The sequence below is a fragment of the Oncorhynchus nerka genome, linkage group LG27, assembly GCF_034236695.1.
Source record: "Oncorhynchus nerka isolate Pitt River linkage group LG27, Oner_Uvic_2.0, whole genome shotgun sequence".
Classification (NCBI taxonomy): domain Eukaryota; kingdom Metazoa; phylum Chordata; class Actinopteri; order Salmoniformes; family Salmonidae; genus Oncorhynchus; species Oncorhynchus nerka.
In genome coordinates, this window is record NC_088422.1 from 26,467,217 (window position 1) to 26,485,855 (window position 18,639).

At 42.5% G+C, this 18,639-nt stretch overlaps 1 protein-coding gene across 2 annotated transcripts; it reads right to left on the reverse strand.

The window, feature by feature from the left end:
- Positions 1-277: 277 nt before the first annotated feature.
- LOC115111479 (adenosine receptor A2b-like) lies at positions 278-10,899 on the reverse strand. 2 transcript variants are annotated; one of them, XM_029637563.2, is made up of 4 exons: positions 10,481-10,899; positions 8,519-8,603; positions 5,487-6,210; positions 278-2,243 (listed from the first exon to the last, which is right to left on the reverse strand). In XM_029637563.2, exons 3-4 carry the CDS (start codon positions 5,819-5,821, stop codon positions 1,262-1,264), a joined length of 1,317 nt encoding a protein of 438 aa, XP_029493423.1. In that variant the 5' UTR covers positions 5,822-6,210; positions 8,519-8,603; positions 10,481-10,899; the 3' UTR covers positions 278-1,261. The 2 variants fall into 2 exon arrangements, with proteins under 2 accessions (XP_029493423.1, XP_029493422.1); XM_029637562.2 differs by having other exon boundaries at positions 5,487-8,603.
- Between the last annotated feature and the right edge of the window lie 7,740 nt (positions 10,900-18,639).

An 18,639-nucleotide genomic window follows, 5' to 3' on the forward strand; every position in this document is an offset into this window, starting at 1 on the left:
ATTCAGCTAGCTAAGATAACTGTACAATTTTATGAAAAATAGTTACTTCTTCAAAAGCCTGTCTTTTTGGTTTGTTCCTTGTTTTGTCTTCTATTGAGTCTTGCAGTTTTCTCTTGATTTTTTCGATGTACTTCACTCTAAAAACCATTTAAATCTCAATATATACAGGAGCTCATTTTTCAGCAGCTGCTCAATTTGGAACTCCGGAATTTATATAATGTGTAATGTGTAAACAGTGCAACATGGAAACGCAAACAAATACACTTAGAGATAACAATTACATACAAATATTTATTTTCAAACAGGAGGTATTGCGTCCTGTATTGCATCTGAAAATGTGAAAATGCAGAGAATGCCATAGCTATGTAACTCTTGAGAGTATATTCAGTGAAAAATGTAAGCTGTATGTGTCATTGATGAATTATTTTGTCCATTTAATTGTCTGTGTAATCTCAACGATCAGCTCAACAGTTTTGGTTTGTGTTACTGACAGTTAGACAAGTTGAGAAAGTGCCCAGTAGTTTAGATATTCCTCAAAATAGTTTAAAACCATTATCATTTAAAAACACGCAGATCATTTTTTGAGCATTCATACATTTGCAAGATCATAAACCTGAACATCTAAGAGATTGCTCTTATCATGTCCATCTGTATGGTGCACAAACATTCTAAATCAATGCAGTAGTACCGTCCCCTCATCACGAACCTGGAACATCCCTGCCATCCCCAAACACACAATACTCATCATAAAGGTGATTTAATAAAACCTCACCAGTTATCATAGAACAAAAGTCAATTGTGAGGATCCCGATTTAAGCACCAGACACGTCACAGAGCAAGAGAATAAACATCGTAAACAGAATCACATTTAACCATTCGAGTCACATTAACGTTTCTTCCATAAATAACTAAAATGATTTTTGTTTACAAATTGAAATAGAATTGTTCATGCCCCCAAAAGAAGTTGTTCTCTTCCGCATGGTGAATGTACAGTAGGCTTTGTATGCCTGCCTTTGTGTTGGTCCTCGTTTCGTACTCATTTAGGACCAACGGTTACAATCCCTGGCGATAGAATGCCTCCAAGTATGTGGAATTAGACCATCTGGATACAACCAAACTCTGATCCTCAGATTGTGAGCCTGACTGCCCAGTAATCTACTCTGAGCTGACTCAAAAAAAATGTACACATCAGCAGTAATTTCACACCAAAGACCAGGTGATAAGGATCCTTTGTAGCTGTCTAATGCCCATTCTGTGTCCATTAGGACACCTCAGTGAGCTCAGTGAAGCAGGTTTTATGTTTATAGAACAGTGTTTTGACCTGGACAGGGGAGAGATCCTGCCTGTCCTTTACCTCTTCCACCTCCGGACCTTTGTGAGAATGCTGCTGCTGGTCCCCATACTGCAGGGGATGACATAACGGGTGTGTATGTGTCTGTCTGAGAGGCTGTGGCACAGGGGGGCTTTCCCTGTCATTGTGGGAGCTAATCACGGTAAGAGGGTGGTTGTGAATGGGCGCTGGCTTCAGAACGTCACCTGCAGGTTTGGTATGGCTATGACAGAGGTCGAAGCGGAGGCCATTGGCCTTAACCCTTACTGAGCCGCTGATACTGTTGTGGGTGGAGGTGTGGCTGCTGCCACCACTGTCAAACAGATCCCGGCGGAACAGGACATGGCGGCGGATGACCCTCTTGAAGGTGTGGCGGAACTCCTGGATGCGGTTTGCGTAGATGAAGGGGTTGACCACTGAGTTGCCGTGAGAGAGGATGATGGCAACGTATATGATCCAGAGGGGCGGGCGGGGACACTGAGGGCAGAACAGGGTGAAGCAGTTGATGATGTGCAGCGGCAGCCAACAGATGGCAAACAGGCCCACGATGATGGCCAGCGACTTAGCCGCCTGGACCTCCTTCTGCAGGGTGGAGTGGGACTTCCCCCCGTGGACAGCCTTCAGTTCTATGAGCTTCAGCTGATGCCGAGCTGCCATGAAGATCCGCAGGTAGATGACCAGCATGAGCAGCAGAGGCATCAGCACACAGGCGAAGAAGTTAAAGTAGACCATATAGTCCATGACCACCACATCCTCAAACAGGCACTCCATCAGGCCTGGGGGACAGGTGCTGTTGGGGCGCTCAGTGGACTTATTCCAGCCCAGCATCGGGGTCAGGCCGATGATGATGGACAGCACCCAGCAGACAGCAATTATCCCCTTGGCACGCTGGCCTGTCACCAGGCTATTGTACCTGTGGGAATAATAAAGATATGGACTGTCAGTAAGACACACATTATGGGCTCTCTTGGCTGGAGGAGGATAAGTTCTCTCTGGAGGGTTAGACTCCCCCAGAGGTTAAGGGATAGTGAGTTAAATAATAAACACTATAATAGTGGGCATATCATTAGCTAGGTTTCCATCCAATTTGCGACCAATTTTAATGAGAATATTCTCAAATCTTTATTAAACAATATACGCATTTTCCCACCAGAGATGTTTTCATCAAACATACTTTTTGCAGATAAAAGGCTGTGCGTGATGACATTTTCAAATCTACTGATGGTTTTGTCACAAAAACTGTTGTGGTATTCAGCAAAAGTGCCCACTCCAGTCTTGACACATGCACTCTAGCCAACAGCTCACAGATACAGCAGGTAGGCTACCTACATTATGAGATTATTATGGATAAGAGCAATATTATTTTTATTTGTCAAATGGCAGCCAAGCATCGATTATCATGTCACCAGAATAAGACCCTTGATATTTATTGGAAAGGAGCATCAAGCTCATCACCTTTAACATCCACCACACTGCAAAGTTCATCATCAATTCTTTCATCTGTAGCCTAATAAACTGCATGCTTTCCCGAGTCGTAGTGGGAGGACAACACAACATACACTACATGAACAAAAATATGTGGACACCTGCTCATCTAATATCTCATGCCAAAATCATGGGCATTAATATGGAGTTGGTCCCCCCCTTTGCTGATATAACAGTCTCCACTCTTCTGGGAAGGCTTTCCACTAGATGTTGGAACATTTCTGCGGGGACTTGCTTCCAATCAGCCACAACAGCATTAGTGAGGTGGGGCACTGATGTTGGGCGATTAGGCCTGGCTCTCAGTCGGCGTTCCAATTCATCCCATAGATGTTGGGTTTGAGGTCAGGGCTCTGTGCAGGCCAGTCAAGTTATTTCGCACCGATCTCGACAAACCATTTCTGTATGGACCTCGCTTTGTGCACGGAGGCGTTGTTATGCTGAAACAGGAAAGGGCCTTCCCCAAACTTGGGTTGGAAGCACAGAATTGTCTAGTATGTAATTGTATGCTGTAGCGTTAAGATTTCCCTTCACTGGAACTAAGGGGCCTAGCCCAAACCATAAAAAACAGCCCTAGACAATTATTTCCCCTCCACCAAACTTTACAGTTCACACTATGCATTCGGGCTAGTAGCGTTCTCCTGTCATCTGCCAAACCCAGATTTGTCCGTCGGACTGCCAGATGGTTTAGCGTGATTTATCACTCTGGAGTCCAATGGTGGAGAGCTTTACACCACTCCAGGCGACTCTTGGCATTGCGCATGGTGATCTTTGGCTTGTGTGCGGCAAGTCGGCCATGGAAACCCATGTCATGAAGCTCCCGATGAACAGTTATTGTGCCGGCCTTGCTTCTAGAGGCAGTTGGAACTCGGTAGTGAGTGTTTCAACTGAAGACAGGCGATTTTTACGCAATATGTGCTTCTGCACTCGGCGGTCCCAGTCTGTGAGCTTATGTAGCCTATCATTTCCAGCAGAGCCATTGTTGCTCCTAGAAGTTTCCACTTCACAATAACAGCACTTGCAGTTGACCGGGGCAGCTCTAGCAGGGCAGAAACTTGAAGCTGACTTGTTGGAAAGGTGGCATCCTATGACGGTGCCATGTTGACAGTCACTGAGCTCTTCAGTAAGGCCATTCTACTGCTAATGTTTGTCTATGGCGATTGCATTGCTGTGTGCTCAATTTTACACCCGTCAGCAACAGGTGTGGCTGAAATAGCCGAATCCACTAATTTGAAGGGCTGTCCACATACTTTTGTATATATTGTGTATCATTGCGTGACTAAGTTTACTTCGACATGATGGTTATTATATCAATATTTGCGCATAAAGGCATTTGCACTGCTTTTCTTGCGTAATTGATTTTACAGACACAAAGAGATCCCACCATGTCGAACTAACAAATTGTCTGTCGGCATATATAACATTGCCCGGTTGTGACTTGTTTCATGCGTCAGGTAATTCATCTGCATGAAATGTTTGGATGGAAATGTGGTTAGACTATCTTTTTATGGGAAAACCTCTCATCTAAGTTATAAAAAGAAACTTAAAAACAAAACGTCAGTATTTAGAAGGGAAGTCTATTTCAAGTGTCTGTTGGTCAGTGTGGGAGTGCAGCTGATTTTTTTGGGCCTGTTTCTGTCACATTCTCTAGACGTTGAGGTTCAAAGGTTAGCTGTGAGAAAACAGCAATCCCCCCGTGCAGCAACACAGACATGCACAAATGCCCTTAACACATCCCAGGGACACAACAGAACAGAAATCTTGGACGCAACAAAAATGGAGTGAATGGCATGTTGTTTTTAGGTAATGCACACTATCAAATATGCCGGAGTGAGGTTGAAAAGAGTGTGTGAGCAACAATCTACACACACTATCCAGAAAGTGTATAAGTAATTACTGATTAATAATACATTTTAGGGAATAATGTAATTTATATTTGTATATCAAGGAAAATAAATGACTGGTCTGAACAGCTATTTTATTTTTTACATGCTTATAGTTCTGAATGGGGATCATGGTCTGTATAAACTATTAGTAAGAGGAGATTGCAGTTAACTGGTCTTGGGTGAGATGGCCTCCTAGGAGACTATAGCTGGTTCCACTGAGGAAATCAAAAGCTCATCTGGCCATTTGGTCCAAAAACCTAAAGGTCATTTAAAAATAGCACGGTCCTCTGCTACTCTATTCTGAAAATATCTCACACAGATTTTAAGATTAAGAAAAATGTAGCAATGTGCTACTGGCATAAAGCATGAACTACACAATGTACCTGCAACCTGGGTAGGCAAATCAATCAATAACCCTATACAGCCTCAAAGGGTAGATTTAAATCTTTGAAAAGCCTAACCCAGGGGTGGGAAACTTTTTGACTCGAGGGCCACATAGGGATTTCGAAATTTGGCAGCTCCGATTTCTTGTGGGCCAATTTGTTAGTCAGCATCAATTTGGGGACAGAAAAATGGCAGTTATTTAAAATATAAAGGGTCCAATATCATTTCTACATACTTTCTACTTTTTTTTAAACCTAAAATAATACTTTCCCCCAAAAAGTTGTTTGCTCACCCCTGGTCTAACCTCTTTCTCCGTATATGGGAGTGGAAAGCAGCGCGACAGCAGCAATATGTTTAAAAGGGTTAGCACACTCTCTGTTATGTTCATACAATTTGGAACTGACCTGAGGGGTATCTTGATAGCGATGTAGCGGTCTATGGCAATGGCCAGCAGGCTGAAGATGGAGCTCTGGGTGAGCACCAGCACAAAGCAAGCAATGAAGAGGCAACCATAGAAGTTGGAGCAGAAGCCTGTGCTGATGACGATGGCAAAGGGGATACCCAGCACTCCAACAGCAATGTCTGCCACCGCCAGGGACACCACAAAGAAGTTGGTGATGCTCTGCAGGTTGCTGTTGAGACAGACGGCCCAGCAGACCAGCACATTGCCCAACACAGACAGTACAGCTATCAGCAGCTCCAGCACAATGTAGATGACAGACGCAGCTTCGTTCAGCATGGTGAGAAGAGCAGCGAGGTCACTGAGGAGGAGGGAGGACCACTCTCCTCAAGGTCCATAGCTGCAGCCTGGCAGCAGTTCGCTTACTCTATAGGGTGTATCTCACTGCCTGGGACTATGGCTGAGCAATCCACACAGAGACCACTTCACCTTAAAGCCTCTTAGAAGTCCCACACAGTTGGTGGTCAGATAAGCAGTCCAAAGGCTAAGGCATTCTCCTCACTTAACATATAAGGCATGACAGTCTCCTTTCTGTTATGGTATCTGCTGTCCTGTCTGGCCCTCTCCTCTCAAGTCCTTCCCCGCCACTGTTTGAAGATTCAGCCCTGTGAAACTCAGATGGGGCTCAGACTGAGCCAGGAAGTGATCACATGGGTGTCATACTGCTGCTGATAAAGGGAAGAAAGAGTAAATAAAGTGGAAATGCTGAATGCAGAAATGACTACACAAAATACCAGTGAATAAGAGACTTTCCATCAAATATTAACCACATTTGAAGTCAAACAATAAATTACAATGTATTGTCTGCCATGATACTCTGGAATTTCCAATGTAGCAAGTCAAATAACAATTGTAGTTTACTTTACATAGACAATGTACTGCATTCCCCATACAACTGCCGGTCATCATCATTGATATTTGATCCGAACCAACATCAAGATCTGCAATAGTAAGCACTGACATCTGACTACAGTATACTGACTACATTACACTACCTGAGCAACTGCAGTGGTCATGTTAACACATGATAACTGACTTTCCACCAATCCTCCTTTTTACCATTAACAACAGTCACTAATCTGTAAACCAGGGCTAGAGGAAATAATCTCATGATGACACGGTGGTGTTATGGAGCCACTATCATAGTGACAGTTAAATGTCAGCTGTACCAGAGAGAGGAAGCAGTCAGATGCTTCAGGGACTGGAATTTTCTATGTCCCCCTGAGATCATCCAACCCCTGCCTGATAAGGAGAAAGTAGTCTTGAGGACATCCAGAGACAGAATCACTAAATGAGGTTATCAGGACACCAAATTAAGCATTCAAATTTCGTTAGAGAAGGGTGTCGTCATGCTCAAGAAAAACAACAAAACGAATAAAAACAATTAAAGTAGTACAGTATGTGCTTTGGGATTACAGCAGGCATAATCTACACTTGAAATGACAATTGTTTTAAACAAGGTCTAATTTGTCAATCAACTGTGGTCACTGTGCCACGCTCAATTTTCCTGGAATTAAATATGAGTGTGAAGAGGTTTCCAAACTCCTTTCATACAGAACTCTGATCATGTTTATGGAGAATTCCCACAGTGAAGCCAAGGATGTTTTCTGAGGTTACTCATGGTTTCAGGAGAGAGCAGTTGTGATGGAACTGAAAGGCCTTTCCTCTCAGAAACATTTCCATTCAGGTGGAACTGAGTTTTTTTCCGACCAATCTCAGTTACTGTTTTAAATTTATCACACACATACAGTATAAGGCACAGAGGCTGCTGTTGCAAATAGTGTCAGTCTTGGAGCACATGTAACCCAACAGTGACAGATCTGATAGCCATAGACTAGTATACTGTAGGAAAAACCCTTTGCATTGCAAAAAGCCTATAATGCAGTCGTGAAAAGAAAAGGCAACATTTTGATCACCCTCACACAGACCTAGTCACAAAAGGACCAGGGAAGGTACAAAGTGGTACCTTCAATGTAGAGTTTACAACTGGATTAGAAGTGACATCTCAATGTGACTGCATATGTGACCCTATCTAAGTCACCTTACAACAGCAGTCAAAAACGAGGTAATAACAGGGTATTTCAGTTGTCCCCTTTGACAGCACATGAGGGGTATGAATAGTCCCAAGTATAGTCTATAATGTTAAATTCATTTTTATTCCATTGTGAAACAGCTGTAGCAAACAAGAGCTCTGACTGTATTCTGCTGAACAGTGGACCCTGGTGGTTGGATTTAAACCAAGGGTAGTGCTTTGATACTGCATCTCAGATTTAAAGTATTATTTAAAGTAACTGTCTAGTGTTTCCAGATTTCTATGAAATATGAAGGGTCATTAATTACGTGAAATTGTTGTAATTCCAAGAAATTATGATAAAGCATGTTAAAAAGCAGCTTTTCTGTGTTGGAATGGTGTAGACGTACCCCAACAACAGAAGGGTGTGGGTGTATATGGGTCATAAAATAATTATGTAAGTAGACCACTGATTGGCCAGCTCATCGATGACATCATCCTCTATGAGGAAATAGCAAAAAAAAAAAAAATGGTCTGTTTGCGATACAAGTTTGAGGATGGGTTAAAAAAAACAACGTTATATCAAATTTATGCTTTGGTCACAAATATGAGCATAGGATGAAACAAAAACATTATTTGGGTATGAGTTAACAGAATATGAATTTATACATGTTAGATTCTCTCTGGACAGTTACTTTAAGCTTGACACAAAATATGTTCAAGCTTGACACAAAAAGCTAATTAAATCATTCCCATGAAGATAAACCAACTTAATATACAGGATCTCAATAAGTGCACATTAATAGCTTCATGTAAGACTGTTTGCTGAGGAAACCAGAGAACATAAGGAATCTGACTCCCACTTTACCACTGTGGTAAAATGGAAACCTAATATACTTGGCACACCCATCAACATTATCCTTACCAGTAAGTGACAGTATTAGTATCCCTAACTATCTACTCACCTCCATCCTGTAGTTCCCTATCAAAGAGGGAGTATTTGTTTATTTGGATCCCCAATAGCTTTTGCAGAAGCAGCAGCTACTCTTCCTGGGGTCCACAAAAAACACAAAACATGACAAGTAACAAAACACTGATACACTGCTAGACAAGGACAGTCACATTCATGTTTAAATACAATGATTTACAAACAACATAACACACAACGGGATCTGTGTAAACATAATATCTAGAAATACATAAAGTGATTAAAAAACTTCCCAAAATGTATTGGGCACAATTATCCATAATATACAGTGCCTTCAGAAAGTATGCATACCCCTTGACTTATTCCACATTTCTTGTGTTACAGTCTGAATTCAAAATCTATAAAAATACAACAAATCTCACCCATCTCTACACACAGTACCCCATAATGACAAAGTGAAAACATGTTTTTAGACATTTTTCCAAATTGGATAGAATTCCAAGTGTTTGGACTTCTAGTTCACCCTTCTAACTCCATTTTATTCATCTATTATCAATTAATTAATCCAAGTATGTAAGCGCTTTGCACACCTGGATTGTACAATATTTGCACATTATTCTGTTCAAAATTCTTCAAGCTCTGTCAGGTTGGTTGTTGATCATTGCTAGACAGCCATTTTCAAGTCTTGCCATAGATTGTCAAGACGATTTTATTCAAAACTGTAACTAGGCCACTCAGGAACATTCAACGTCATTTTGGTAAGCAACTCCAGTGTATCCTGTATTTGGCCTTCTGTTTTAGGTTATTGTCCTGCTGAAAGGTGAATTTGTCTCCTAGTGTCTGTTGGAAAGCATACTGAACCAGGCATACCCATAACATGATGCAGCCACCAACATTCTTGAACATATGAAGAGTGGTACTGAGTGATGTGTTGTGTTGGATTTGCCCCAAACATAACGGTTCATTTTCAAACCATTAAGTTAATTTCTTTGCCACATATTTAGCAGGCTTACTTTAGTGCCTTACTGCAAACAGGATGCACGTTTTGGAATATTTTTTATTCTGTACAGTTTTCCTTCTTTTCACTCTGCCATTTAGGTTAGTATTGGGGAGTAACTACAATTCTCAGTTTTCTCCTATCACAGCCATTAAACTCTGTAACTGTTTTAAAATCCTCTTTGGCCTCATGGTGAGTTGTTTCTTTTCTCTCTGGCAACTGAGTTAGAAAGGATGCCTGTATCTTTGTAGTGGCCAGGTTTATTGATACACCATCCAAAGTGTAATTAATAAGTTCACCATGCTCAAAAGGTTATTAAATGTCTGCTTTTATTTTTTTTTACCCATCTACCAATAGGTGCCCTTGTTTGCGAGCCATTGGAAAACCTCCCTGGTCTTTGTGGTTAAATCTGTGTTTGAAATTCACTTCTCGACTGAGGGACCTTACAGAGAATTGTATGTTTGGGGTACAGAAATTAGGTAGTCTTTCAAAAATCATGTTAAAACACTATTATTGCACACAGAGTGAGTCCACGCAACTTATTATGTGACTTAAGGAAATCTTTCCTCCTGAATTTATTTAGGCTTGCCATAATAAAGGGGTTGAATACTTATTGACTCAAGACATTTCAGCTTATCATTTTTTATTAATTTGTAAAAAAGTCAAATAACATAATTCCGTTTTGACATTATGAGATATTGTGTGAAGGCCAGTTAAACATAATGTCAATTTAATCCATTTTAAATTCAGGCTGTAACAACAAAATGTGGAAGAAGTCAACGGGTGTGAATACTTTCTGAAGGCACTGTAAGCCTTGCATAGGCTGCCCCGTGTCTGTGTACCTGGCCGAAAATCATTTTGATTGCACCAGCACTAACTGTTGTATAAACTTACATTGTCTAACAAAATGTTTAATTAGGCTATTTATTAAATAGTTAAAATAATCTAAATGCAAACCCCTTGACTTCTATCCAATTCTATGTTCAATAAAAAAAAACGTACCTTTTTAAATGTATGCCTCGTCGTATTCGAAATGAATTACAATCTTTTTAGAAATGAGTTTGCATCATATTTATAATCATCGCTTAATAAAATAACATAATTCCTCGAAAACCCGTTGTGAAGAATAAGAAATGGGAAACTCAATTTTTAGGCTACTTGTGCGCTCCGCTCCCACTGTTTCACTACCGATTCTCCGTTCAATACCTCAGGCTGACCAGATTTACACCACGTGATCGCATGGTCGGTGTTCGTGCGGATAATTACTTTTCTACACTAAACCGAGCAACACAGAATGAGAAAACGGACAGTTGTTTTGGTTTTAGACACACATTTTAAAACGGATTTCTTATTTTTTCTTATAAACGCAAACACAATTTGATATTTGGATTTTCACATGTGGGTGGGGTTAAATGTGGAATGCATGTCATTGGCCTGGCGTTGCCGGACCTCGAACATCGCTTAACCACAGCCCCTATCTTGGTTCATCTGCAACCTTCCAGTCAGTTTGTGGTGGAGGCCGATGCTACTGATGTTGGAGTGGGGGCGGTCCTATCCCAGTGTTCTGCCCTGGACCTCAAGCTACATCCCTGCGCCTCCTCCCATCGCCTCAACGGAAAATAACTAAGATGTGGGGAATCGTGAGGCAGTGAGGCACTGGTTGGAGGAGGCGGAACACCCATTCATCGTGTGGATCGACCACAAGAACCTGGAGTATCTCCGCACCGCCAAGCGCCTCAACTCCAGGCAAGCCAGATGGGTCCTGCTGTTCACATGGTTCAACCGTACTGGCCGGGATCCAAGAATGTCAAGCCGGTAATCGGATGTTTATGTCTAACACTGTCTGCGCTGTGGTCCTGGAGTGGGCCCATTCCACCTGGGGTCCCGTCAGACCCCGGCCTTCGTGCAACAACGCTTTTGGTGGCCTATGATGGTTCCGGATGTCGCCGCATTTGTCTCCGCCTGCACGATCTGTGCTCAGAATAAGACTCCTCGGTAAGCTCCGGCTGGTCTTCTGCAACCACTGCCTGTTTTCCAAGGCCGCTCACTTCATTCCTCTCCCCCAACTACCCTCGGCCAAGGAGATGGCCCAGCTCATGGTGTAGCACGTCTTCCGGATCCATGGACTGCCCGTGGACATGGTTTCCGACTGGGGGCCTCAGTTCTTGTTCTGGAAGGCATTCTGCGCCCTCATGGGGTCGTCTGCCAGCCTGTCCTCTGGGTTCCACCCCCAGTCCAATGACCAGTCGGAGCGAGCCAACCAGGATCTTGAGACCACTCTGCGCTGCCTGGTCTCCTTCAACCTCACCTCCTGGAGCTAGCAGCTGTTGTGGGTCAAGTACGCCCGCAACACCCTTCCCTGCTCTGCCACGGGCCTATCTCCGTTTGAGTGTTCCCTGGGGTATCAGACCACGCTCTTCCCCGAGGAAGAGGTCGGCGTACCTTCTGACCAGATGTTTGTCCGCCGCTGTCATCATACATGCAAGAAAGCCTGGTCGGCCCTCCTCAAGACCACCTCCAGGTATCGATGACCAGAGGATCGCCATCGGACACCGGCATTGTCTCGGGCAGAAGGTATGGCTATCCACCCGGGATCTTGTTTGTTTGTCTTCTGTTGCCCCGTACCCTTCGTATACATCCCAGCTTTCATAAGCCCAGAGTCAACCCTATGTCTCACAGCCCTTTGTCTTCTGTTTCCAGAAGAGGGGGGTTCGCCCATTATCCCCTGTGTATTTATACCTGTGTTCTTTGTATGTCAGTTCTTGTTTGACAAGTCAACCAGCATTTTTGTACTCAGCTCCTGCTTTTTCCAGTCTCTCTTTTTCTCCCCCTACTGCTTGACCCTGAGCCTGCCTGCCGTCCGGTACCGTTGCCCCACCTCTGGTTTACTGACCCCTGCCTGCCTTGACCTGTCTATTGCCTGCCCCTGTTGGAATATTAAACCATTGTCAATTTGACATGTCTGCATCTGGGTCTTACCTTGATTCCCGATAGAACTGCTGTTATTGTAAATGGTTAGCTAACTGATATATTCTAGCTAGTCACCTCCAAAATGATTGGCAAAAAATACTTTATAAATACAAATACTGAGCTATATTGTAGGCCTACGGAAAAAAAACTATATTTTATACAATTGCTCAAATATGTTTAAGTAATTTTTAAAAAGGTGTCAATTATTGGCACCCGTTTTCAATACTTTGTGTACCTTGCCCTTGTGAGGATAACAACATTTAGCCTTTTTCTAGAACTCAGATCATTCCTCCATACAGAATCTTTCCAGAGCCTTGATATCCTTCGGTCTGCACTTATGGACTGCCCTCTTCAATTCAAACCACAGGTTCTCAATGGGGTTCAAGTCCGGAGACCGAGATGGTCATTGCAAAATGTAGATTTTGTGGTAAATTAAAAATGTCTTTATGGATTTTAATGTGTGCTTGGGTCATTGTCTAGCTTTACGATCCACTTGAGGCCAAGTTTCAGCCTCATGGCTTAGGCAACCAGGTTTTTGGCTAAAATGTCCTGGTACTTGGTAGAGTTCTTCATGCTGTTGACCCTAACAAGAGCCCCAGGACTAGTGGAAGCAAAACATCCCTATAAAATCAAAGATCCACCACCATATTTTACAGTAGGTATGAGGTTCTTTTCTGCATATGCATCCTTCTTTCAAAGCCAAAACCACCACTGGTGTGTGTAGACAAAAAGTTATATTTACATCTTATCTGACCATAGCACCCAGTTCCAATCTAAGTGTCATGAGAATTTTCAATCCCAATGATAATAACTATCAATCAATCAATAGCTTTGACCAATCCCCGAGGTTTGTAAGACCGTGGGTATAATAATAATTAGGCAAAGACTCAGCTTTATGCAAAAGGTCTGTACAGTTTATTCAGAGAACGTTCTAAAGTCAAGAATACAAAGACATCCATTTTATACCAGGCTCCTTAATTACGCACATACTTTCACATAAACAGCAGATATCCTACGCACATACATACACACAAACAGTAGGTGAGTTTTATCCTTCTCCATAGTTCTCACCACTGTGTATCACTACCTAGCCGACAGTTCCATTCCCCCGAGATTAGGGGAACCTTGAGAAGTAAGGACGTCAGAGGACAAAAATCAGTTAACCACCTAACTGAGGAACTCAATTTAACTTTGCGCAATACCCTAGATGCAGTTGCACCCCTAAAAACTAAAAACATTTGTCATAAGAAATTATCTCCCTGGTATAGAGAAAATACCCGAGCTCTGAAGCAAGCTTCCAGAAAATTGGAACGGAAATGGCGCCACACCAAACTGGAAGTCTTTCGACTAGCTTGGAAAGACAGTACCGTGCAGTATCGAAGAGCCCTCACTGCTGCTTGATCATCCTATTTTTCCAACTTAATTGAGAAAAACAAGAACAATCCAAAATGTATTTTTGATACTGTCGCAAAGCTAACTAAAAAGCAGCATTCCCCAAGTGAGGATGGCTTTCACTTCAACAGTAATAAATTCATGAACTTCTTTGAGGAAAAGATCATGATCATTAGAAAGCAAATGACGGACTCCCCTTTAAATCTGCATATTCCTCCAATGCTCAGTTGTCCTGAGTCTGCACAACTCTGCCAGAACGTAGGATCAAGAGAGACACTCAAGTGTTTTAGTACTAGATCTCTTGACACAATGATGAAAAAAATCATGGCCTCTAAACCTTCAAGCAGCATACTGGACCCTATTCCAACTAAACTACTGAAAAAGCTGCTTCCTGTGCTTGGCCCTCCTATGTTGAACATAATAAACAGCTCTCTATCCACCGGATGTGTATCAAACTCACTAAAAGTGGCAGTAATAAAGCCTCTCTTGAAAAAGCCAAACCTTGACCCAGAAAATATAAAAAAACTATCGGCCTGTATCGAATCTTCCATTCCTTTCAAATATTTTAGAAAAAGCTGTTGCGCAGCAACTCACTGCCTTCCTGAAGACAAACAATGTATACAAAAATGCTTCAGTCTGGTTTTAGACCCCATCATAGCACTGAGACTGCACTTGTGAAGGTGGTAAATTACCTTTTAATGGCGTCAGACCGAGGCTCTGCATCTGTCCTCGTGCTCCTAGACCTTAGTGCTGCTTTTGATACCATCGATCACCACATTCTTTTGGAGAGATTGGAAACCCAAATTGGTCTACACGGACAAGTTCTGGCCTGGTTTAGATCTTATCTGTCGGAAAGATATCAGTTTGTCTCTGTGAATGGTTTGTCCTCTGACAAATCAACTGTAAACTTTGGTGTACCTCAAGGTTCCGTTTTAGGACCACTATTGTTTTCACTATATATTTGACCTCTTGGGCATGTCATTCGAAAACATAATGTTAACTTTCACTGCTATGCGGATGACACACAGCTGTACATTTCAAAGAAACATGGTGAAGCCCCAAAATTGCCCTCGCTAGAAGCTTGTGTTTCACCCATGAGGAAGTGGATGGCTGCAAACTTTCTACTTTTAAACTCGGACAAAACAGAGATGCTTGTTTTAGGTCCCAAGAAACAAAGTGATCTTCTGTTGGATCTGACAATTAATCTTGATGGTTGTACAGCCGTCTCAAATAAAATTGTGAAGGACCTCGGCGTTACTCTGGACCCTGATCTCTCTTTTGACGAACATATCAAGACTGTTTCAAGGACAGCTTTTTTCCATCTACGTAACATTGCAAAAATCTGAAACTTTCTGTCCAAAAATGATGCATAAAAATTAATCCATGCTTTTGTTACTTCTAGGTTAGACTACTGCAATGCTTTACTTTCCGGCTACCCGGATATAGCACTAAATAATCTTCAGTTAGTGCTAAATACGCCTGCTTAGAATCCTGACTAGAACCAAAAAAATGTATCATATTACTCCAGTGCTAGCCTCCCTACACTGGCTTCCTGTTAAGGCAAGGGCTGATTTCAAGGTTTTACTGCTAACCTACAAAGAATTACATGGGCTTGCTCCTACCTATCTTTCTGATTTGCTCCTGCCGTACATACCTACACGTACGCTACGGTCACAAGACGCAGGCCTCCTAATTGTCCCTAGAATTTCTAAGCAAACAGCTGGAGGCAGGGCTTTCTCCTATAGAGCTCCATTTTTATGGAATGGTCTGCCTACCCATGTGAGAGACGCAGACTCATTCTCAACCTTTAAGTCTTTACTGAAGACTCATCTCTTCAGTGGGTCATATGATTGAGTGTAGTCTGGCCCAGGAGTGTGAAGGTGAACGGAAAGGCTCTGGAGCAACGAACCACCCTTGCTGTCTCTGCCTGGCCGGTTCCCCTCTCTCCACTGGGATTCTCTGCCTCTAACCCTATTACAGGGGCTGAGTCACTGGCTTACTGGTGCTCTTTCATGCCGTCCCTAGGAGGGGTGCATCACTTGAATGGGTTGAGTCACTGACGTGAACTTCGTGTCTGGGTTGGCGCCCCCCCTTGGGTTGTGCTGTGGCAGAGATCTTTGTGGGCTATACTCGGCCTTGTCTCAGGATGGTAAGTTGGTGGTTGAAGATATCCCTCTAGTGGTGTGGGGGCTGTGCTTTGGTAAAGTGGGTGGGGTTATATCCTGCCTGTTTGGCCCTGTCCGGGGTTATCATCGGATGGGGTCACAGTGTCTCCTAACTCCTCCTGTCTCAGCCTCCATTATTTATGCTGCAGTAGTTTATGTGTCGGGGGGCTAGGGTACGTTTGTTATATCTGGAGTACTTCTCCTGTCTTATCCGGTGTCCTGTGTGAATTTAAGTATGCTCTCTCTAACTCTCTCTTTCTCTCTGAGGACCTGAGCCCTAGGACCATGCCTCAGGACTACCTGGCATGATGACTCCTTGCTGTCCCCAGTCCACCTGGCCGTGCTGTTGCTCCATTTTCAACTGTTCTGCCTGCGGCTATGGAATCCTGACCTTTTCACCGGACGTGCTACCTGTCCCAGACCTGCTGTTTTCAACTCTCTAGAGACAGCAGGAGTGGTAGAGATACTCTTAATGATCGGCTATGAAAAGCCAACTGACATTTACTCCTGATGTGCTGACTTGCTGCACCCTCGACAACTACTGTGATTATTATTATTTGATCATGCTGGTCATTTATGAACATTTGAACATCTTGGCCATGTTCTGTTATAATCTCCACCCTGCACAGCCAGAAGAGGACTGGGATACCCCTCATAGCCTGGTTCCTCTCTAGGTTTCTTCCTATGTATTGGCCTTCCTAGGGAGTTTTTCCTAGCCACCGTGCTTCTACACCTGCATTGCTTGCTGTTTGGAGTTTTAGGCTGGGTTTCTGTACAGCACTTTGAGATATCAGCTGATGTAAGAAGGGCTATATAAATACATTTGATTTGAAGTACTCCCTGTCCTCATAAGTTTCTCAGAGTCCTAGCCAGGTCGGTTCAAACACACTTTAATTGTTCTTCTGTATTTTCTTAGGCACACACACATTTCTCTCTTTCCCAGTCCAACCTAATTGGACTTATGTTTAATACTGTAATTATTCCTTCTACATGCTACATAACCTATACTCCCTAATGATTACGTTTTAGGGTAGAATTATTTAATCATCTTCAAACATATAAATTATTTTATCACTAAGTGCCAACGCCGTTTAGCAAACTCCAGGCGTTTACATTTGTTGTTTGCTCTGAATAAAGTTTTGTTTTATTGCAACTCTTCCAAATAGCCTATAAATCGAATGTTATTGGTCACATACACATATTTAGCAGATGTTATTGCGGGTGTAGAGAAATGCTTGTGTTCCTAGATCCAACAGTGCAGTAGTATCTAAAAACGATTCACAAGAATACACATCTAAAAGTAAAAGAATGGAATTAAGAAATATATAAATAGAGCTATGTCGTAGTGGTATGAATTAAAATACAGTAGAATAGACTACAGTATATCCATATGAGATCAGTAAAGCAGTTCATAAACATTAAAGTGGCCAGTGATTCCAAGTCTGTCTATAGGGCAGCAGCCTCTAAGGTGCAGGGTTGCGTAACCGGGTGGAAGCAGGCTAGTGATGGCTATTTAAACAGTCTGATGGCCTTGAGATTGAAAAACAGCTTCTGTCTCTCGGTCCCAGCTTTGATGCACCTGTACGGACCTCTACTTCTGGATGATAGCAGGGTGAACAGGCCGTGGCTCAGGTGGTTGATGTTTTTGATGATCTTTTTGGCCTTCTTGTGACATCGGGTAATCATTAGAATAAGCCGCCTCAATATTTGTAGCCGTAGGCGATAATATCTCTCTAGGAGTTTATCCGTCGTCAGTATTGTGAGATACTGAAAGATTTGAAAGGAGAAAGCTGATTCAAGAGCAGCACTCCTTTTCTTTTGATCCTATCAGTATCGACACATGCTCCAACGACGCACTTAACAGTTTTATCTGCGTGGCGTTTTGGGAAACACAAGTTACATCTTCGGCCATTGTAGGAAAGATGCATCATGAAAACAATCATAAGCCTCAAAAGTTCCATCGCTATCAGGAAACCGGGCCCAAGTCATAACATTGTGTTGCAGTGTGTTAAAGCACTGCGGAGAAACAAAACAACGACCGGGATTGTAATCAATTAAGGTTACGAAATTTGGTTAGTTTGTAGACTGTGTTATTTTTATTCAAAGAAAATAGTCTGCGAAATGTATAGGCCTAGCCTACGTTTCACATGAAAGTGGTGTTTGCATAAGATGAGAGCGGCATCGATTTCAGCGCCAGGGAACTGGACAGCTCCCCCAACTGGATCATGTAAAAAAACGAACATGCCACCAACGATGCTCTTAGCAGTGGGTCAGCATAGGCAGGAACTCCTTCCAGATTGTTGAAAAAGCATTCCAGGTAAAGCTGGTTGAGAGAATGTCAAGAGTATGCAAAACTGTCATTAAGGCAAAGGGTGGCTGGTTTGAAAAACCTCAAATGTGTTTTGATTTGTTTATCACTTTGTTGGTTACTACATGATTCCATGTGTTATTTCATAGTTTTGATGTCTATTATTCTACAATGTAGAAAATAGTAAAAATAAAAACCCTGGAATGAGTAGGTGTGTCCAAACGTTTGACTCTTACTGCATGTATGTATGTATGTATGTATAAATAATTACCAGAACAAGGCTGCTGGCTGTATTCCAAATCCCACTGGCTAGCTGATTGAATTAA